Source organism: Vigna umbellata, chromosome 6 (genome assembly GCF_029865625.1).
Source record: "Vigna umbellata cultivar VRB3 chromosome 6, Vumbellata_1.0, whole genome shotgun sequence".
Taxonomy (NCBI): Eukaryota; Viridiplantae; Streptophyta; class Magnoliopsida; order Fabales; family Fabaceae; genus Vigna; species Vigna umbellata.
Window position 1 is genome coordinate 22,446,804 of NC_142170.1, and position 22,138 is coordinate 22,468,941.

Here is a 22,138-nt window from a genome sequence, read left to right on the forward strand (position 1 = left end):
TATGATGTGCAATGCTCTAATCAAACTGTTGATACTTTGTTGACATATTGAGTAGTTAGATCTTGAAAATATCGGCCATGTAAGTCTGAAAAATATTAAAAGAAAATAAAAATTTATTGGTTATTCTTCAATTTGTATTTGTAGGAATTTCATAGGAGATAATGTTCATAATATTTCTTGAGTGATTAAAACTCAATTATTTTCCAATTTTATATTAAGTGAATTGAATACTTAAATGTTAGATATTCATGTCTTTCCGTAGTTTAAGTATAAAAGTTGTTTTTAACATAAAATTGAGATACTATGTTTGTTAAATAAAATTATGGATTAACGGTAATGCATTGATAGTATGAAAGAATGTTACATTCTTACTTCATTACAAATTATTGATAGTGATTTTTTAAGTAATTACTAGTTTTAATCCTGTCCTTACGGTTTAACAGTTGAGGAAAGAAATAACAAATATTTAAGTTTTGAATAAATTAATTAGAAAAATGATTTATAGATTTAAAAAGTCAATATGTCTATACAAATATAAAGGATAAGCATAAATATGTGGAGTATACTTTCTAACAATACAAGTTAATGTATTAACAAACTCGTTTAATGTGTATGATTAAACTCGTATAATTATTGTACATATATGGTTAGACTCATCCAATCAGTATATGAATAAATTTATATAATATGTGTTGTAAGACTTGTTTAATAATGGACATACTTATATATTCTTATACTCATATAACCAAGGTATGAAATGAACCATTTAATATTTTTTTTACTATATTCATCTAATCTATTGTTAGACTCATTACGCTATACTCATAATCAATGTATGAACATATTTGTCTAATTAATGTATAAACATATTTGTCTAATATGTATTGCAAGATTCATTTAATCAGTGAATGGAACAAATTTGTCTTAATATGTATTAATAAACTCGTCTAATTTATGTGTGGAAAGACTTATCTAATGTATATTGCTAGAGTCATCTAATCAATATATGAATGACTCATCTAATGTGTATTGTTAGACTCGTTTAATGAATACATCAACAGACTTGTTTAACTTTTTTTACTTTATTCATCTAATCAATGTATTTCTAGACTTGTCTAATAAAAAAGAAGATATTATCGCGACCATTATGCTTCAGTTCACCAGAAACCGAAGCATAATATGGCGCGTTGACATTTTTGAAATTTTCGCGATAGTATAGGACTCAGTTGTTTTAGAACCGAAGCAATATAAGGTATATGGCCTCAGTTGTCTTCAGAATCGAGGCCATAAACCCCTACAAAAAACTGACAATCCAGTTAGCTGTCTGATGAAAATCTCTGTGTAGGATTTTTCACCTTGGTTTCTTACAAAACCGAGGCCATAACCCCCTGACAAAAAGTTGACAGTTGAAACGGTCAAATATTTTGCAAAAATATTAATTCTACGTGGGGAATTTGGTCTCGATTATAAGGGAACTGATGCCATAAATCCTGTCAAACTTTGACAACCAACATCTACAGTCTGATCATCATAAAGGTGATAGTCAGATGTTCAGAGATTAAACCAAAAGGATCGAAAGAGAAAATAACTCTTTTTGGCAACGAGAAGGACTAGAGTTATTGCATGTAGCTCGATGTTGCTATAAATTAAACCAAAATGCTCTACGTCAAACTCCAACCCTTTGATTTGGCCACAAAACAACATTTAACACTCACACCATTGTGGCAAGAGGAGGCTCGCCTGTTAGCCTACTTTTTTTGTCAAAATGAGAAGTGCAACAACCTAATCAAAACCTACTTAAATTATCAATGGGAAATCCTCAATAATAAAATTTTAAATCATTAACAAATTTTCAGATTTAAAATTACTAAAAGAATTTACCGATAAAAAATTAACCAATAATTAAAATTTTAAAATCTATTAATAATTCAAATTTATCAATCAATTTATTTTCATCAGTAATATTTTGTTAATAATTTTTAAAAAAAATTATAGATGGCTTGACAATACCTATTCTTGCTGATGGCATTTATTAATGTCATTATTTGAATAATTTTTATATGATCTATTGTGTGTTTTCTATTAAAAATGTGACTTCGATAATTAGACTAATGTTTTGTTATTAAGTGTGATTATTAGATAAAATAACTAGATAAGAAAGGAAAAAAAATAATATTTACGAATGATGTGACAACATCGATTAAAAGTTCATTTGAGAGAATATAAAACACTCAAGATATATATGATTATCATAACAAGATGAAAATTCACTTTTGAATTTATTAGACACATTACAAGTTGACTCACAGACCTCCATAAAATTTATGACACAAAGACCAAGTTTTGTGTTATTGTAGGTTAAGTTTGACGTTGTCAATATAATAAATGAATACAATAGATATTTCAAGCATGGCAAATTTAGTGCAATAGATATCAATGCTAGCTCATATGTCATCAAACTTTTTGCTACAGTTATGACAAAAAACAAAAGATCAATCGGTAAGTTCCAACCATCTCACTCAAGACGTCTATAAATAGAAGTTTAACTTTGCACCAATATTTTATGGATGTTGCGGTGAATGAAAAATTATGGTAGGTTTCAATAATAATATCGTGGTACATTAAATCATTAGGGAATTCTTCTAAAAGAAGAATGAATAATAATATTTTTGACTTTTCTATTTTTCTTTTATATATTTAAACAATGTATAAGAGATGGTCTAAGTCACTTCAAATTATTTTGAATATGTCTAATGTGAGATGACTTTAAGTTAATATTGGGAGTCTTTTTCTCTTATTTTGGGATTTAAAAATCATATTTTGTTAGGCTTATGGAGGCTATTTTAGCTATTAAGATTTTTTGAAATAATGATTATAATCATGTGTAGTTAAAATGTGATTCATCCTTGGTCTAACATTTTTTTTTCTCAATCTGTTTTTAATATTTTTAGAGGAAGATGGAGGAAATACATTAAAAGTTGTGAAAATATAAGTTTAAGATATCTCACATTTTTTGATGAAGATAGATAGTATAGACAAGATAACGAATTTTGGAATTGATAACTAGTTTAATATTTTACTTATTTTATTAGTTTATATTTTTCCTTGAAATAAGTGTAAATCTCATAATTTTTCATTAGTGTAATTTGTTTGGAGGAAGTTTGTTTTCGTATGTTTCTAACATGGGGGTTTAGTTCCTATAATTTTGTTTTTAATTTGTTATTTTTTATACTATAATTGAAATATAATTGATTGGCTTTGAAATCCGAACCTAATTGAGATGTGAGTATTGAAAATGATGCTTAATATGATTTTATAAAAAAAAATATTAAGAATAAAGTTAGATTGTTGGATTATAAATATTTAAGGAAATTGTCTACCCAAATGATAGAATAAATGTCTAGATAATGTTTTATAATAAATATCATATTTTATTAATTAAATATAATATAGAGTATTTATAATTTATTTTTAAATTATTTTAAAACTCTCATCATGATGTTTATTTATAGATAATTGCTCTAGTTATTTCATTTATTGTTAGTGCTTATTTTATTATTGGACCAATAGTCTAGTGGAGGATAAAATAATCAAAGATATCTAATTAAAGATATTGATAAGTTGTTTATGAGCAACTAACCGAATCTAAAGGTAAATATGTTTTTATTTTATTGGGCTTGAATCATATTAGATCCATGAGATGACTATAAATATGAGGTCAAGACCAATAGCCAAGTACGTTCTACTCACGCTCAACTCATACTCCACTACACCCTACTAACGTTCTATCAGAACTCAAACATGTAATTGTGATACACAATTCCTAAAATCACTCTTAACTTGAGCGTCAGAGTGTCTTTTGCAGGTACCTTCCCCTTCCTAGTCAAGAAGGCAACCGAGTGGCCCAGACTAAAGGCAATCGAGAAGACCAGACCGAAGGCAACCGCGCGGTCAAGGCTAAAGGAAGGTGAGCGACTCACAGACTATCCAGGCGTTCAGAAGCAAGGAGGACACGTTAGAAAGGTTAGTGTCTCGGTCCTACAAAATATCTACCGAAACATTTTGGCGCCCACTGTGGCGCCGGGGGGCATCCTACTGAAACCACAAGGAACCAGACAAGGACGCAGTCTCAACATCATCATGTCAACCGCACCACAACATATTGATCTCGATAGAAGAAACCATCAACGTCAACAAGCTTCAACGAATTTACACCATATAAAAGCATCCCCTGTGACTGATGAATCACTTAGTAAAAGACTCACCAACAGCGTCAAAACACTTCAGCGACTTTGTTCAACCATTCGGCCACTCGGCCTTACCACCATTCGGCCTCTAAGGTACTTGGCCATTCGGCCTCACAGGTATTCAACCATTTGACCTCACAGGTATTCAGCCACTCGGCCTCAACTGCTTGGCCTTCGATGGCCTCTAGTGTTCAAGCACTCGACCATTCGACCTTACAGTTATTCGGCCATTCGGCCTTACAGGTACTCGACCATTCAGTCTCAAAAGCATTCGGCCAAACAGCCTTACAGGGCATATGACAAGATCATGCACACATCGCATTTGGTCAATCCGGAGTTAATCATTCGAGCCGTCCACAAAACTCAGGGAACGTCCCAAAACGAACTCCTAGGTTCAAAATTGAACGGTGAATACAGTCCCCCATGGACTATCACCGAACGGTAAAAACAGTTTCCCATGGACTATAAACCGAGCGGTGAAGACAATCCCCCATGGACTATAAACCGAACGGTAAAGACAGTCCCCCATGGACTATCACCCGAAGGGTGAAGACAGTCCCCCATGGACTATAAACCAAACGGTAAGACAGTCCCCCATAGACTATCACCTGAATGGTGAAGACAGTCCCCTATGGACTATAAACCGAACGGTAAAGACAGTCCCCTATGGACTATAAACCGAACGGTAAAGACCGTCCCCCATGGACTATCACCTGAATGGTGAAGACAGTCCCCCATGGACTATCACCCGAATGGTGAAGATAATCCCCTATGGACTATAAACCGAGCGGTAAAGACAGTCCCCATGGACTATCACCCGAAGGGTGAAGACAGTCCCCCATGGACTATCACCCAAATGGTGAAGACAGTCCCCCATGGACTATAAACCGAGCGGTAAAGACAGTTCCATGGACTATCACCTGAATGGTGAAGGCAGTTCCCCATGGACTATAAACCGAGCGATAAAGGCATTCCCTTGATGAATGCTCACTCACAGATATTCAGCCATTCGGCTTAACAGGCATTAAGCCATTTGGTTTCACGAGTACACGACCATTCGGCTTCACATGTATTCGACCATTCGGCCTCAGGTATTTGGTCATTCGGCCTCTACTACTCGGCCTTCCATGGCCTCAAGTGTTCAAACATTCGGTCATCCAGCTTCGTAACCAAAATTGTTTAATGTTAATTTGATTGACTACATTTTCCTAATCACATGTGGATTCAAATTGTTTTTCCTCTTCAGTACAGGTGACAACATCCTGCACACAAACCGTTCGGTCTAGGAAAAGCAAGTTCCTATAATTAATCATGCCTAAAGTTGAACGCTTAACTCGAACTTGGGGGGCATATGTATTGTACCTAGTAGAGACCGTTCGGTCACCACTATGGTCAACCAGGGCAAACGGTTCTATTAATGTTGGGCCACAATTGGGCCAGCACTTATTTTATTATTGGGCCAATAGTCCAGTAGAGAATAAAATAATCAAAGATATCTGATTAAAGATATTGATAAGTTGTTTATGAGCAATTGACTAAATCTAAAGGTAACTCTGTTTTTATTTTATTGGGCTTGAATCAGATTAGATCCATGAGATGACCTATAAATATGAGGTCAAGGTCAACAGCGAAGTACGTTCTACTCACACTCAACTCACACTCCACTACATCCTAATAACGTTCGATCAGAACTCAAACATAGAATTGTGATACACAATTTCCAAAACTGCTCCTAACTTGAGCGTCAAAGTGCTTTTTGCAGGTACCTCCCCCTCCTGGTTAAGAAGGCAACCGAACGACCTAAACTAAAGGCAGTCGAGCGGACCAGACTGAAGACAACCGAACGGTCAAGACTGAAGGAAGGCGAGCGACTCAGACTATCCAAACGTTTAAAGACAAGGAGGACACATCAGAAAAGTTAGCTTTTCAGTCTCACAAAATACCTACCGAAACAAAATCCAAATTAAATAATATTAAAGAGAGGAATAAATGTAGTGAAAAAAAGTCAATATTTTAAAAAACACTATTGAAAAAGTAGCATCGAAAAAAAGTAACGAAGTGTTAAAAACAAAAACTTGTTTATTAAATACTACTATTATAACTGAAATAAAATTTTCAATTATTATTGAAAACTATAAATTGTCTTAAACGTCTTGTCAAATATAGTTTTCGAAATATTGTGTTCAAGATATTTCTTATCATCATTTTAATCAATATTGATTTGGATAAATTACTACATAGATATCCATCCCTACAATTTCTTTCATTTAGTACTGTCGCATTTTTTCATTTCATCACGATATTCAACAAAAAGGTAGATTCAATACTCTATTATTAAAATAATAAACTAATTTATAAACAAGAACTTAAATTACAAAAACTAAATATAAAAACAACCGTATTGTACTTTTTTTGAGGACAAGAAAATAGCAATAATTAGAAACATTTACAATTTGTAAGTTTCTTGCATAAATGTATAACTTAATTAGCCCTAATTAGATCAAAAACTATCTTTTATCATATGAAAAGCTACAAAATAAATCAATCAATCATAGCATCTAGATCAAATTAATATTTCTATTACTGATTTTTCTAGATTTGAACATGTTCAACCAATTCTGGATGTTTGTGAAATTAGTCAGTTTGTTCAATCAAAGCATACTTGACACCTGCCAACCAGCCATTGATCAATTGAACTGGTAATTTACATCCTCTTCCATCTTGATGTACCAACAATATAACATTCAAATATAATTTAATATATACACACACACACACACAACACACCAACGTATATTGTTAATAACAGGAAGCATCACCCTCAAATAGGGTCACACGTGACAAACAAAATCTTTGTAAAACGGGAGAGAAACCATACCAAAGCATTAAAGAGAGAGGAAAATTCTTATTTTGAATAAACATTTTGTCATAAGCATATTATAAACGACATCATAAATATGATCACATAAAAAACAAGCCAAACTACAACAGGGGCCCCTCATAATTCAGGTGGGCCCCTCTACATATGAAGACATGGTTGCTATCATTTTATACTCCTAGCTTTCTGAAATCTGACCAAAACAATATACAGATGCAGGGATAAGTATGCCTTAACTAGAATGAAATACTAGACTGAATCACCAACTTTCATGCAATGCCGAGCAACCAGCACTTGTATACATCTTCACAAGGGGGGGAAAACTGCAGATTAAGCTGGAACCCCCAGTTATATATAGGCCACAATCAGCCCCTCTGTTGATTCACATCAATTGCTACTCATCGTTTCATTATCCCTTTATATTTATGTACCGGTGGAATGAGGGGAACTGAGACCAGTCTGCCGTCTAATATGCTCTGGGATCAGCCTATTGACCATTTCAGGTGATACTCCAGCCAACTGTCGTCAAGTTTTCATCACAGATTCATTAAGAGAATTTTTGGGGTTAGAAACTGTTCACAAATTAGGTGTATGAGAAATTGTTAATTTGTTTGGATCATGAAGAACAGGGGCAAAGCTAGTCACAGTAAAAAAAGCTGCAGCCTATACATGTCATGCCACATTTAATATAAAAACATAACTTATGCACGTACTTCCTGTTTAAAGTTGAAAAGCGGGGGCAATGGACGGCCATTAGGTAGACGAGCATTTGGCTCGCGGAGCTCATCAAAGAAAGGATGTGCACATGCTTCCAGCTGAAATAACAAAGGCCATTAGTGAAAATTATGCCAATTGAGTTTACTAATTCCACAACATATCACAAGTATTGTAGATCTAATATCATGGGAGTAGTGAAGGGAGGTATCTTTGTAGTTCAACTCACCGCAGTGCACCGGAGACTAGGTGAATATTGGAGAAGCCTTGATGCAAGGTCAATTGCTTCCGGAGGCATTCGCTTATGGAAAACCTGGAACATAAATCATCAAAATAATTGAGTCAATAACTAGCAAATGATTGATAGTCAACGACCAAGCTTTATCTTACTAGGTGAGGTTGGTTAAATCATCAAACTCATCAGTTAAACATAGAAAATGGAAAGCACCCTCAAAAACCTTGTTGGTGTAACATATAAAGCAAGCTATTTATTCACTTTAACTTGGACAACTATTTTCAAACTTTGTAATCTGTATTTAAAGTCTAAAAGAAATTGTCGAATATCATAAGGAGGATGATTGAGAAATGACTTTACCTTGTGCCAAGGATGAGCTTTAATCTGAGGGAATCTAAAATCTGTATATTCTGAGTTCAGGCAACGAATTTCCTCTCGTGTGGGGGTACCGAGAACCTACAAGAAAACACATAAATAATGACCTCTGTAAATATATGTTGCAAATCACAAAGACAACAATGTAGAAGAGAAATCACCTTAATAATTTCCACAAGTTGGTCCACCTGATTTTCTCCAGGAAATAGTGGCTACATAAACATTTGAAACTATGGAAGTCAATATAATATATCTCAGTAAAAAGGCAAAAAACTTAGGTATGAGCAACATTAATACATATTTAGCCAGAATGTTTAACCTGTCCTAGAAGAAGTTCAGCAAGAACACAACCAGCTGACCATATATCAATAGAAGCTGTGTATTCTGTTGCACCAAATATTAGTTCTGGAGCTCGATAGTAACGTGAACATATGTATGAAATGTTTGATTCACCCTTGACCTGATATAGTTTTTTTTGTGGAAGAATAATATCATAATAATATCCTAGCAAGTTGTGAACATGAGAATCTTCATGAAATTGATAATTGAATTAAAAAAATCACATGTTACATCCACCAGTTCCATTTATTTTTCATATAATAGAAAAGAAAAAGGGTCAGAGTAAATATTCTTGGCATCATTATCATCACATAAACAGGTTATTAAATCAGTATTGCATTTATGGAAAGATCTTATAATAGCTTTAGCATAGCTAAGTTCACTGGGAAGTATGTGATTTTAGTATTCCTCCATTATCATGGAGGCATATGAGCATGAAGCAATAATATGTACAAGAACTACGAAGATCAACATACCAGAACTTTGGCACTTCCAAAATCACAAAGCTTAACTTGGTGAGTAAGAGGGTGAACCTGTAGTCATATATGCAAAAAGATTTAGAATAAATTAATACAACTCATAGGAAAGACATTGAAGGAAGAACGTACCAAAAGATTTTGAGGCTTCACATCCCTATGGCAAACTCCCAGTGTGGTATGGATATATGCTAATCCCCTAAAGATCTAAACATCAAATTCAAACCCAATCATTACAAAGTATTGAATCAACACATGAACCAAATTACAAAACAGAAAAAAAGAGTTCATACTTGATATGTGTACAGTTTTGCATAGATGAGAGGCATCCTCTGGTTCATAGTATTGTAGTGTTTTATAACTCGGTACATTGTCTCAGGGACATATTCCATTACTAAGTTCAGAAAAAGTTCATCTCTGCTTGTTGTGGAGAAGAAACAGTGCTTCAGGGAAATTACATTTGGGTGATCCATTAAACGCATTAACTGCAATTCACGATTTTTGTATCGCCTGTCTTGCAAGACCTTTTTAATAGCCACTGGCTCTCCAGTCTCCAAGCACTTTGCCTATATTTTAGGTAGAAAAGAGAATACCATCAAGCGGTGGAAAACAATGAGATACTTGATAGGAGAGAATGAATGGGTGTCAACTTGGTGATTGTTCATCCATACCTGGAAAACAACTCCAAATGATCCAGTGCCAACAACACGTTCTGCCATGTAACTGATAGTCTGCAAGTGGTATGAGCGAAGGAATCACACAAATAAATTAACCAGAATAAACAAATTATGAAATTCAGATAATATCACCAATTTTATGCATAAAGTTATTGAACCTTCATAATTAAATTCTTCAAAATTATACATCATATAGTTGATAAATAAAAAATTATCGTGAGCTAGGCACTGGGGAAATAAGGTAACTTTGATTGACGACCAGTATTATATTTTGATAAGCCTTACATGTAATGGGAAATTTATTAATTTCGATTCCCATCCACTAAATGTCATTCCATTCTATCCCCCAAAAAGAAATGAATAACTATCAAAATGATAACCACTTTACACAACAACACATACAATTTAAGAAGGCATGAAGAAAATTTTTTACAAAAAATTGTAAGTTAAGAAGGAAGGGGGCTATAACACATTCATACTTGTTTAGGTTCCCCATTTTTGCCTCCAATAGTGGTGGCGATTATGTGGCCTGTGACGGCATCATTCCCCTCAATGACAGTAGCTGACATATCCTGCAACTTATAGTAACATATAGATATTTAATACAGTAATGCAAATTTCTTAATACAGTAGTTGAATGCCATATTTTTATTGATACAACATCAATGATAACATGTTTAAAACTATCATCGATAATTTGGTTACGGAACATCCACAAAATATTGCAACATCATTTGCCTATCAAGTATCATATGCATGCGGTGGAAGACACACTAATGCATATATCCAGTGTAGTTAATTTGAGAAGGAGAAAACAAAAGAAAGAAAGGATAGTATAGGATCTCAAGATAATCCATTGGTTAAAACAAATGTTATACGAGAAGAAAATTGCACAGCGATGGAACATAAAGCATCAGAGGGTTACCAGATGAAATCAGCCAAAGATCAGAATGTGAGTTGAAGAAAGGCAAAGTGGAAAGAGCTCAGAGACAACATACATCAGCTAAAGTTAAATCAGGTTATAGCAGCTCACAAGAAAGCATAAAGAAAGGCTCCAATATAACTTAAGACACATACAAACAGAATCTAAGGACACTAATTCCCTGAAGCAAAGCAAACTAACCGTTTGAACTTTTGAACAACAATCTACCACAAGGGAAGGAAAGTCGTCACTCACACACATAAAAAATATCTAAACAAAATCTATTCAGAATTAACATAGCTAAAGACAATTAACAGTAGATTAGATACAAGTCAAATAAAAATGACCTAAAACCAAAACAGACTAAAAGATAATTGTTATCAGCGGGAAAATTCTTATTGCTAAATAAGAATGTTTCCTCAGGTCAGCTAAGTACACCTAATCAGAATCTCTTTCCTTGAATTAAAGGGAAAAAAAAACTGAAACATGGGATTTCACATTTTAACTTCTTTTCATTCCTTTGCTTTTCTCCAAACAACAAAATCAGAAAAAAAAACACGAAATCTTCCTAACTTCAATTTCTTCAGGGCTAAAGATCCCCACCTTCAAAGCATCAACCAAAACACACTCCAAAATAGTAAAACTTAATTTCCTTTCCTATTTTTTCAAATTCGCCAACGACAATAAACATCACTCTCCGAAAGAACGATAAAACCACTCCAATCATCGGGTCGCCGGAGATTTCTCCGTTGAGCACGTAAAACCGGTAGATCGCTCAAAATTTCGGCGACTCCAAAGCTTCCGAGGCGAATCGACGTGATCGGAGCTCCGGCAAGTCCAAAACCAGTCAAAAGCTTAAGAGAGCGAGAGATAACGATTTTCTATGAGTGCAATGAGCAGAAGTACCTTATCGGTCTCCATATCGGAGCTCCGGCGAGGCACTTCGTGTTGCGGCTGAGACTGCTGCGGTTGTGATGGCTGCAAAGGCAACGCCGCCGACGGCGGTTGGTGTTGGTGGTGGTGCCCCATGGGCATGGAGGCCATATGATGTGAGACACAGTCTTGTTCGTTTCTCTCTCCTCACTTTCTCTCTCTACACCCTTTTTTCGTTTTTTCTTTTCTCTCTCTCTTGGCCTGTCTGTTATGTTCAAGGAGAGAGAAAGAGAGGAAGCTCACGCGAGTTTCGGGAGAGTGTAAACACGCGTGAATCAGAGCCGTAGTCTTTCGATTCAGTGTGGTAAGTTACAGGGGAACCGATGTTACGTTTGCATGCAGTATGTACTGTACCACCTGTCATGACTACTACAGATAGCACCGAAAGAGAGTTAATTTTAATCGTTAGATTTGTTTTAAATTTTTAATCTACGATTTAAGTTTGTATTCATGTTATTAGTGAAGATATTTCATCAAAATGAGAAAAGATTAAAATACATTTATAATTAGTTGGATCTGGATATTTTTCTCAATTTTTTAAGAAATATATCGATTTGAGTTATGTCAAGATATTGAGATAAGGAATTATTCGTTTTAAAAATCCAAAGATGAAAAGGTTAAAAAGAACAAGAACACAAAGGAAGAATTAAATATAAAAAAAAAAGAGGTTATTGATTAAACAAAGGAAAATGATACTTAGACAACAAATTTTGACAACATTTCGACACAGCACACGTGTCAGCGTTTGAGCGGCCCACGTTTTGGTTGGAAAAAGCTGCTGCGTTCTGAGAAAGTCTGATGAAACCTGCTTCAACGCTGACGTGGCGAGGACGGGCACGGGCAGATTGGGGTGTGCGTTTCAAAAATTAAAATGACGTGGCAATGACAGAATTGGGGGCAGATTCAAATTTTAGGGTTGTTTCGAAAATTTGAGATTCAAATATTTTGAGAGAGAGAGAAAACGGAGAACATTTGATGGAGCACCTTCTTTCCTTCTTTCCTTCTTTCCTTCGAACCAGCCACCACAGCTGTCGCCGGATACGCGCCGCCCGTAGACGTTGCCGTTTTCGCTCCATCCAGTGCCGCCGGTGTCCGTCGTCTTCCACCCAGCCACGCAGTTCCGTTTGCGGGTCGCCGCAGCGCCAGTGTTGGCAGACGAACCGAAGACGGCATCGTCTTCCCTCCGGCCCAGCCAACCAAGTTTGCGTTTTGAGTATCGATTCCTCCCACCCGCTTCCTTCCCTGTGCCGGACCCTTGCGGTGGCCGCCGGACTGCCGTCGGAGTGTCGCCGGACCAAAAATAGTCCCACTTGGTCCCTTCCCTTCCCTTGATGATATTTTATGGACTTGCAAATCTCTTTTGCCAGTAAACCAACTTCCTTAGATTGTACTGATTCATTGGATGGTAGAAATACATAAATTTGTTGCAATATATGCTGTCTTTTTGGACGAATTTCTCATAAACTATGCTTAGAATATATGTTCATTAGATTTGATAGAGTATTGAGATCAAGTTCTTTAATTGCTTGAATAGACCCAAAACTATTTTTGTCGTTCTTGGATTTATTTTGTTAATTTGAGTTGACAAATCATGATACAATGATAATTTTGTTTCGGTTCTTACATGTTTTAATCACATCTATTGGTTTGAAATTCCACAGGAGACTATTGGATGACTGTTGATAATGGAATCATTAGGTAGGCAGACATAATTGGAGGGTTGGTGGAGTGGGAAACATTAGTGGAAGTTTGTTAAGTGGGAATCATTAGTGAAGATCGTGGGAATCATTAGTGAAGATCGTGGGAATCATTACTGGGGCCCTAAACGAGGGGAGCGATCAAGACGAGAGAGGGAGTGATCAGGACGAGCGGTAGATGAGGGGAAGGGATTAGGACGAGCGGTAGATGAGGGAAAGTGATTAGGACGAGTGGTAGACGAGGGGAAGTGATTAGGACGAGCGGTAGATGAGGGACAGTGACTAGGACGAGCGATAGATGATGGGAAGTGATTAGGACTATTTTAAAACAGCAAACCGTTTTAAAACCTATTATATACTGTTATGACGAACGCCTTGTAAAGACCGAACGTTCAACTGAGAATAAGATCGTAGACAACGAACGTTCACTAACACATAAAATGAACGCCCATCGAACAGCAAGCCAGGACGCTCGTCCAGCGCGCAGCGCAGAGGACGCCCATAGAACAGCAAGCCATTTCAGCTTTTAATTTTCATAATTTTGTCAATTGTTTTTAACTTTCAACTTTTAATTAATTTAATTTTCCTTGCAAAACAATCCAAAAAAAAACCCCCCTTTTTTTCGTGTGTCATCTATGACTGAACCGCAATACTTCCTAGTCTATACTGCATTAATTCAAATCATCAATAACTCGTTAAATGGATTTAGAATCTTAAACAAAAGATGAACATTGGGGCACCTATTGCTGCACCAAATTCAATAAACTGGCCGTAAAAGGTTTTCATATGACGCTACAAAAGCGTACATTAACATAATTACAATTTGGTTCTTAGGAGGACCACGAAAGTCACTATTGACTCGGTGTTCAAGAATCCATATAACAATTCCAATCACAAAAAATGAGACAGTCGTAGCACACCACATATCTGCTGTAAATGGTTGATAGGACGAGCGTCCTCTGCGCGCTGGACGAGCCTCCTCTCTGCGCGCTGGACGAGCGTCCCCTCTGGGCGACAAGTGTCTGGGCGAGCGTTCTCCGCTAGCTGGGCGAACGATCTCCGCTCTCTGGACGAGCGTCCACTTTCTGGACGAGCGTCCTCTGCGCGCTGGACGAGCCTTCTCTGAGCGCTGGCCGAGCGTCCTCTGTGCTGCGCGCTGGACGAGCGTCCTGGCTTGCTGTTGGATGGGCGTTCTCTTCTCGATGCTGACAGCCAAATGATGCGCTCCAAGTCTTTGACAGTATCCAATCCTTATTCTACTTCGAAATAAACAAACAAAAGCATCAAAAAATATTTAAACAGTCAAAATTATACTTATATTGTTACGTGCCTGAATCTGGAATGTAACTAGAACGCTCTCTTCACACACTTTCACAAGCAAGGGATAATGAAAACAATAGCTGAATGAACCTCTTTTATTAAATAAGAATACTGGATCAAGAAAACAAACAATAACTGGGAGCAGGATCTCCGTCAGTTATCTGAGAGCATAACCTCTCTTACAAAATTCCCAAATCAAAAGCATAACTTTTTCCCTAGGTTCCTCCTCTATTAATACTAATTACTCCTTCCCAAAAAGGGCCGAGAATAATAATAACTATTATTTATTATAATTATCTGGTAAGAATATATCTATTCTTATTTATTATATTTATGCGTATTTATTATAATTATCTGGTAAGAATATATCTATCCTTATTTATTATATTTATGCGTATTTATTATATTTCCTTCTATACTATCCTTCTGTTGTCAGATTGACGCTCGTCCTTGCTCAGGCCGCTCGTCCCTTGCTCGTTCAGCCCTTGTTGCTTCCACTCCCTCAGGACGCTCGTCCTCGCCCCTCGTTGCTCCCACTCGCTCAGGACGCTCGTCCTCGCCCCTCGTTGCTTTCCCTCGCTCAGGCCGCTCGTCCCCTCCCCTCGTTGCTTCCACTCGCTCAGGACGGTCGTCCTCGTCCCGCTCGCTCTGCTCTCTTTCTCTTCTCCTTGTCGTTCGGCCATCAAGCTCCTCCCTTTCAACCGTTCGGTCATTGTCTTCTTCCGTACGGTCCCCTTCTCTCTCCCTCTTATATCTTCGTCTCTCGTAAACTCGCCAGGTCCTAACATATATCAACAATTATATACTTTTCATGAGAATTAACACTAAAACTTACTCAAAAGCACAACAATTTAAGCAACAAAAACAAGTAAAATTTACACCTATCACTCCTCTCAGCCAAAGGTGTTAATTATACAACTAATCACCCTGCATGTTTTTATGCCACCAAAGATCTATAAATTGACGTACACATATCACATCTCTTGATATAGTTTCCAACAAAAAATATCACAAATCAAAATTAAATTTTAACAAACAACTAAACACACATCCAAATCCACATCTATGTTTGGCACCACTTACTGTAAACAAAGGCTAAAAGATTTCAGGATAAAAATTGACAAACCACACGAAAAGATGATAAAGGAATGTGCTGTACCATTGTCCTGATGCTGCAGAGCAATAAAGCCCGGTATTTGGATCATAATAATAGCCCAAACTGCTGCCATAATAGTACCTGGACCATCAAATATTGATGTCAGAACAAGCTTATAACAGCTCTTTTTGGTAACAGAATTCATTAGAAGAAGAAGTGGGTACAAACCCTCAACTTTTGCCACCTCCTTAATACCATAATGATTTTTTTTTTGGTTTTGAAATTTACAACAAAGATAAATAATGTCATGTATATCAGACTATTTCCCAAAATTTACGTGGAAGAGAAGAGCCATACCCAGAAGATTCATCATACACATAATCATTTTGCAATGCTCCACCTGAAAGAAAAGTAGAACAATGTTAAGTAAATACTAATCAAATAAAAATCAGTAACAAAGACTTTGGAGGCCAATTTACCTACCCTCAGTGCCAGAATTTATGGCGTCCGATGAAGATTGACTAACTGTATTATTTTCATCTGTAGATGGCTTACTGTTATCATCCTCGTCAGCAAACATATCGTAATCACCTTCACCAGTGCTAGAGGCTTCTCCACTAGCCAAATGTTGATTTGATGGACCTTCTTTTGCCCGGGCTAACTTCTCATATCCTTCTGAAAAGGGGAGAATGTAGAAGGCATAAGCATTAAGCAGTTAATACCACGAAACTGGCACCCTTCACTCGTTCTCATAAACCTAAATATCGACAACATCATAGAAAGAAGAAAGAAGAGCCAAGGAAAAATTGACAATTAATAACCTGCCCCAAAATCCAACACTTAACTAATATGGAGGTCCAAAGATAGTTTCTCCAAACACTAAGAATAACCAAACACCATGTATGATATTGATAATAAAACAATAAATTCTATCTTGCATCATGACCATAATAACAACATAAGTTGAACAGTATTATAATAGTAAAACCAAGTAGTTAAATCAAATAAATTATAAAATCAAACAGCATATTACATCATGTTGTTAACAATGTAAACATAATGAAACAACAAAACATAATATAAGTAGAATAAAGCATAGTGTATAACACTAACCCGCTTCACGATCAAAAACCTCTCACTTTTCATGATAAACATATGCGAAAAAGGTCAAGGAGCCAAAGTTAAGCATAATGTAGGCATAGCAACTAAAGATACAGTGAATCAAAACAAGTCGCATGACATAGAGTCTCATCAGCCTATCTAAATGATTACATGTTTACACAATGCATAATATCTACAAAGCCCGGAGGGATTAACTCAACTGTATTCACCATTCTCCATCAGCTTCATAGCATCCTCAGTTAGCTGGTCAAATACAACCTTAGTCTCAGCAGACATTTTTGCCTTTCTGTCACTGTTACCTTTTAGCCTTCTCAAGGCTTGCAAAACCTATTGGAAGAATATCGGTTAATACTGCCCAACTAATGAACCTCAAAAAACTCTTAACGAAGTAGATATATGATATATAATTCCAGCCTAGTCAAGTATAAAGATTTACAAGATATAAAGAGAACATGTAAATGAACATGATATAAAATTAATAATTGCAGTTAGATACAAGCCAAATATAACTTTAAATATTGTTTCTTATATTTTTATCTTTATGAACACCATTAATCCTTTATTTTGAAAAAATGGCAATTAACAGGCTTTCTCTGATAACGGTTTAGGGTTGCCATACTCAACTCAAGTTAAAAGTAAATTTGCATACGCAACTATGGAGTCAATAGCAGATTCGGGTTCTCTTATTTTCTGTATTTATTTGTTCCAACTTGAAAAGCACAATGTCAAAATTACACATTCCTTACACGTTCAGATTTGAGAGTAAAATATTTTTAACTGGATAATATTTTTTAAGGATATGAACTACCCTTAGCAAGAAATTCCACAACTCCTTGGCCACATAAAAAACCAATGATTGCCTAAACAAATGGATGATCTACAACTACTCTGGAGTGAATTGGAAAATAAATATTGTATTTTACAATGATACTTCAGTAGAACAAAGAAATAAAAAATCAGAAAATTAAGAATGATAAAATACATACATACCGTTTCCCCAAGTTCAAGAACATTTGCAATCCGCCTCTTCATGACGGCAATATCTTTAGAAGAAAGGTCCGGCGAACCTCCGGCGGCACTCCGGGACAGGGACGGAAGCACCTGGGACGAAGCGACACCTTCAACGCCTCCCTAGGTCGCTGGGCCGGAACGGAGGAAACACGATGCCGTCTTCGCGAACAGCGCTCCACGTCGGAGCTGCGGCGCCGTCAAACGGAACGGGCTGTGCACGACGGCACTCCGGCTAGGACTCGTTCTCTCTCTGTCGCTCGTGCACCCTTTTCTCCAAACGTTTTGGTTGTTCGCGCCGCTTCTCTCTCTACGAAGTGATAAAAAACCATTTGAAATTTGAAACGCACAAACGCAAGCCTGCCCGTGCCCGTCCTCGCCACGTCAAATTTGAAGCAGCCTTGATCAGATATGCTCAGAACGCAGCAGCTTTTTTCCCTCAAAACGTGGCCCTCTCAAACGCTGACACGTGTGCTGTGTCGAAATGTTGTCAAAATTTGTTGTCTAAGTATCATTTTCCTTAAACAAATTAAAAAGAAGGTTATATGTCAGTTAGTTTTATTGTAATATACACTAACTTATTAAGGGGAATTATTTTTTTCCTTTTATCAATAATAATAATATACTTTACAATATAGTACAAGGTGTCAAACCAATTTAGATTTTCTACTAATAGTTTTTTGTATTATTTATTTGATGTGTTTTTAAAATATTTTGTTTTTTATATTTTAAAATGCATTAAAAATTATATAAAAAAACAATAAAAAAATTTGATGTAAGAAATTATATATGATGATGTAAAAATAATTTATGTAAGAAATTATTTATGAAAATTACACCGTGGTATAAGTAGCTATACAACTAAAGTCGTTTCGAAATAACTATTTCATCTTTTGAAATTTTTAAATAAATCAATAATAGTCAAATTATTTAAAATTCGTAGTTGCAAAATTGAAAGTAGCTAAGAAACAAAAAAAACGTTTGTTTGAAGACTCATTTGTAATTATTATTATTATTATTATTACGATTAAAATTCTTGTTTATAGTAACAAGTACAATAAAATTGACATTTATATCATTATAAAGAGTATATAACTTTAGCTGTTTTTTATTTTATTTTTAATTATATTGCTTTACTCTTTATTTACTTAAAATAATTTTATTATTTAACAAGATATATAATCAAATAATTTCTTAACCCAAAACTAATTATCTAATTTTTTTAAAATTTTATACTACTTTTCAACTTAAGAATAATCATACAACTTCTTCTTTAATATTCTTACAAATTATTTATGTTTTATATTTTTTTAATTATAATATATTAGTATAATAGAAATGTGAATACTCGCATTTTCACTATGGAATAAATATAATCGGAGATTGTACTTTAAACATCTTTTAGCTTGTTATTTTTGTAAGAGCATATTTTAAATCATGAGTATTACTTACTCTTATTTGAATTGTAAATTCACTAGACACGAAATTCGAAATTTGCACTTCCTTTTTAAAAATTATATTTTCTTTGCATATCATCATTTCTACATAATGCAAATAATAGAAATAAAACTGCTAAATTATTTTGTAAACCATGAGTAAAATGTAAATTTAATTTTAAAGGATAATTATTTTAAAATTTTAAATTAACTTATATAAAACAAGAAGATTATAAAGCAAAATTTTTAAGAGAGATATATTTTACTTGCCCCTTAGTCCGAGAGTAGAAAATATACATATAATGAATGTAAATTTCCGGAAAATAAAGCATACAACAATTTTTCTTATAACATTGTAATATGTATTTATTTATTATGTCATATCAACATTAGTGGAATAAACCACACAAGTTTAGTCCACAAGCTTATATCATTACTTTAATCTTTAAATTTAACTATTTATTATTATTTTGTCCTTAAAATTTTCTTCAATACGTGTTTAGATCAACTTTCTGTTTTGGGATAGATAGAAAAGAGAGATGTTAGTATTGTGTGGGTCCAACCTCCAAAAAATCTCTTTATTAACGAGAAGAGAGTGAAATATTGGGAAACCTAATTAAAAGTATAGTTCTATATTTATAATATATATACAAACACACTATGAAGAAATATGTTATTTTAAGAAAAAATTAATTTTGATCTCTCTTCTTTGGCATCCACCACGTTCATCAAGGCATTGCCAAGATGTTTGGTTTTGAATTAAACCACAAAGGACCCGGATCAAATGAGAAGCTAGTGAGAGTAACTTGGCAACATTTCTCAGGTACTTTGTACCATGAAGAATTTGATGCCATAATTAACCAAAATGACCTTTCTGAAGAATGGTCTTAGGATTTGAATGGCTAGTGACACTGGTAGACATTATTTGGAACTTAACAATTTGCCAATGGAGTTTACTGTTGCTGGCAGAAGACATGTTCTCAAGGATCTACCCAGAACAGTGTAAAACTGATTAGAAACCAGCTAATGGATAAAACAATCATGAATGTGCACACATAGTCATGATACAAGTCTGTCAAGATGCTGGATTCTTATTGCATAATCACAACTCATACCACTCACCCAACAACACCTGTGTTGATTTCAGAATTGTTGAATCAGTTTCAGGGTATTTTTGAAGAACCTACTCAATTACCTCCTATTAAAAGTCTCAATCATAAGATTCCCCTATTGAAAGGTACTGAACCAGTAAATAAAAGACCATACAGATATGGAGAAAATCGGAAAGACATTATTGATAAAGTTGTTCAAGAGATACTAATGTCTGGTTTTATACAGAACAGCTGCAGTTTTTATGCTAGTACTGTTGTGTTATTAGTTGGAAAAAAAGATGTCTCTTTGACATTGTGTGTTGGTTATAGCTTAACAAGGGTACTGTCAAAGACAGGTTTCCAATTCCTTATGGATGAGTTGAATGGTTCAGTTATTTTTTCAAAAATTGACTCGAGGATAGGTTATCATCAAGTGAGGATGGATCATCCAGATATACACAAAACTGCATTCAAGAAACAATGGTCATTATGAGTATTTGGTCCTGCCATTTGGATTTACAAATGCCCCTAGTGCCCCAGCAACTTTTCAAAGTTTTATGAATATTGTTTTCAGCAAATTTATCTGAAATTTTTTTATTAGTTTTCTTTACTGATACATTGATTCGTAGCAAGAATGGTGATACTTATTACTTGGTGTTGAGGCTCACATAAAATGATATAATACGGCCCTGACAAATTCAAGAATTAAAAAATTTACCACCAAGAATCATCATGATCATGTTGACAAAAGGAATGTTGGCAGAGCTCAGGATGATGGAGAAACTTATAAACCTCATCAAGATTCACTTGAAGGAGAAAGCTCAAAAACAAGGAAGAATCTAAGGGTTGGTCACTAATCTTTGAGGTTTTCAGATGTTAGTTCAGTTGGAAAAGAGATTCACAATGTTTCCATCAACTTTGTAGTTGATCAAGGCAGGATTTAGTTTATGTTGGAACTACATGTAATCAGCTTAATTTACAATTTTGTAAATATGGACAGATGTACAATATGAAGCACAAACTCTAACAATGACAGAATACATGACACAGACATTCCAACAGTAGGACACAACATACGCAGCACAAACTGAGACAAAGAAGCTCAAGATTAAATGAAGGCAGTACCATAACAAAAGATCTAAATTTAGAATCCCTTTTAGATTCACTTTTAAGAAGGTGAAATTATATCTTCAAAGACATCCTCATTTTCAAACCAACTTTTAAAGTTTTACATCTATTTTATTATGATAACCATTCTCACAAAAACAAATGAGGCACTATTTCTAATATTGTATTATATTTGACATTGAATTTTCTAACAGTTTAACAATCTTAGTGTGTCCGACTAGTCGTCTTGTGGGATATGTCTACAGAAATACTCCATCTACATGGAAGTGGAAATTCAAGTATGACAAATTTGTTTAACTAGACATCTATTAAGGACTATCAAAGGCTCATTGTACAGGTCTCAGTATTGAAAACGTCTATAACACCGTGACACATAAAAAAAGAGGACCCTGTACTTCATAAGTTATAGATTATCAAATCAAAGTCGAAAAATTGAACTATCAC

The 22,138-nt window shown here is 35.0% G+C and overlaps 2 protein-coding genes across 9 annotated transcripts; both read right to left on the minus strand.

The window, feature by feature from the left end:
- Positions 1 to 7,132: 7,132 nt before the first annotated feature.
- Positions 7,133 to 11,996, minus strand: LOC124844148 (shaggy-related protein kinase eta-like). 2 transcript variants are annotated; one of them, XM_047321032.2, is made up of 12 exons: positions 11,770 to 11,996; positions 10,421 to 10,513; positions 9,936 to 9,995; positions 9,558 to 9,830; positions 9,397 to 9,471; positions 9,265 to 9,321; positions 8,769 to 8,909; positions 8,611 to 8,661; positions 8,435 to 8,530; positions 8,069 to 8,152; positions 7,839 to 7,940; positions 7,133 to 7,644 (listed from the first exon to the last, which is right to left on the minus strand). In XM_047321032.2, exons 1-12 carry the CDS (start codon positions 11,905 to 11,907, stop codon positions 7,549 to 7,551), a joined length of 1,266 nt encoding a protein of 421 aa, XP_047176988.1. In that variant the 5' UTR covers positions 11,908 to 11,996; the 3' UTR covers positions 7,133 to 7,548. The 2 variants fall into 2 exon arrangements, with proteins under 2 accessions (XP_047176988.1, XP_047176986.1); XM_047321030.2 differs by having other exon boundaries at positions 10,421 to 10,519.
- A 3,615-nt stretch (positions 11,997 to 15,611) lies between these two features.
- Positions 15,612 to 18,552, minus strand: LOC148196993 (uncharacterized). 7 transcript variants are annotated; one of them, XR_015780379.1, is made up of 6 exons: positions 18,022 to 18,540; positions 17,232 to 17,358; positions 17,023 to 17,047; positions 16,393 to 16,463; positions 16,267 to 16,309; positions 15,612 to 16,050 (listed from the first exon to the last, which is right to left on the minus strand). XR_015780379.1 is itself a non-coding variant. In XM_088093202.1 (5 exons), the coding sequence occupies exons 1-5, from the start codon at positions 18,061 to 18,063 to the stop codon at positions 15,909 to 15,911; spliced, it is 411 nt and encodes a 136-aa protein (XP_087949328.1). In that variant the 5' UTR covers positions 18,064 to 18,552; the 3' UTR covers positions 15,612 to 15,908. The 7 variants fall into 7 exon arrangements, 1 of the variants encoding a protein (XP_087949328.1); XR_015780381.1 differs by having other exon boundaries at positions 16,032 to 16,050; positions 16,389 to 16,463; positions 18,022 to 18,545; XR_015780380.1 differs by lacking the exon at positions 17,023 to 17,047 and having other exon boundaries at positions 18,022 to 18,537.
- Between the last annotated feature and the right edge of the window lie 3,586 nt (positions 18,553 to 22,138).

Bases quoted from the DNA above. Each gene is read 5' to 3' on its own strand.
- LOC124844148 (XM_047321030.2), bottom strand. From the start codon at position 11,907: ATGGCCTCCATGCCCATGGGGCACCACCACCAACACCAACCGCCGTCG. The intron at 9,831-9,935 runs GTATGGATGAAC...CCTAAAATATAG, and splicing joins CATTTGGAGTTGTTTTCCAG to GCAAAGTGCTTGGAGACTGG. The intron at 8,531-8,610 runs GTGATTTCTCTT...GTTTTCTTGTAG, and splicing joins AACTTGTGGAAATTATTAAG to GTTCTCGGTACCCCCACACG.
- LOC148196993 (XM_088093202.1), bottom strand. From the start codon at position 18,063: ATGAAGAGGCGGATTGCAAATGTTCTTGAACTTGGGGAAACG. The intron at 17,359-18,021 runs GTATGTATGTAT...TTCTTCCAATAG, and splicing joins TTCTTGAACTTGGGGAAACG to GTTTTGCAAGCCTTGAGAAG. The intron at 16,450-17,231 runs GTTGAGTTAATC...AGCCATCTACAG, and splicing joins GATGGAGAATGGTGAATACA to ATGAAAATAATACAGTTAGT.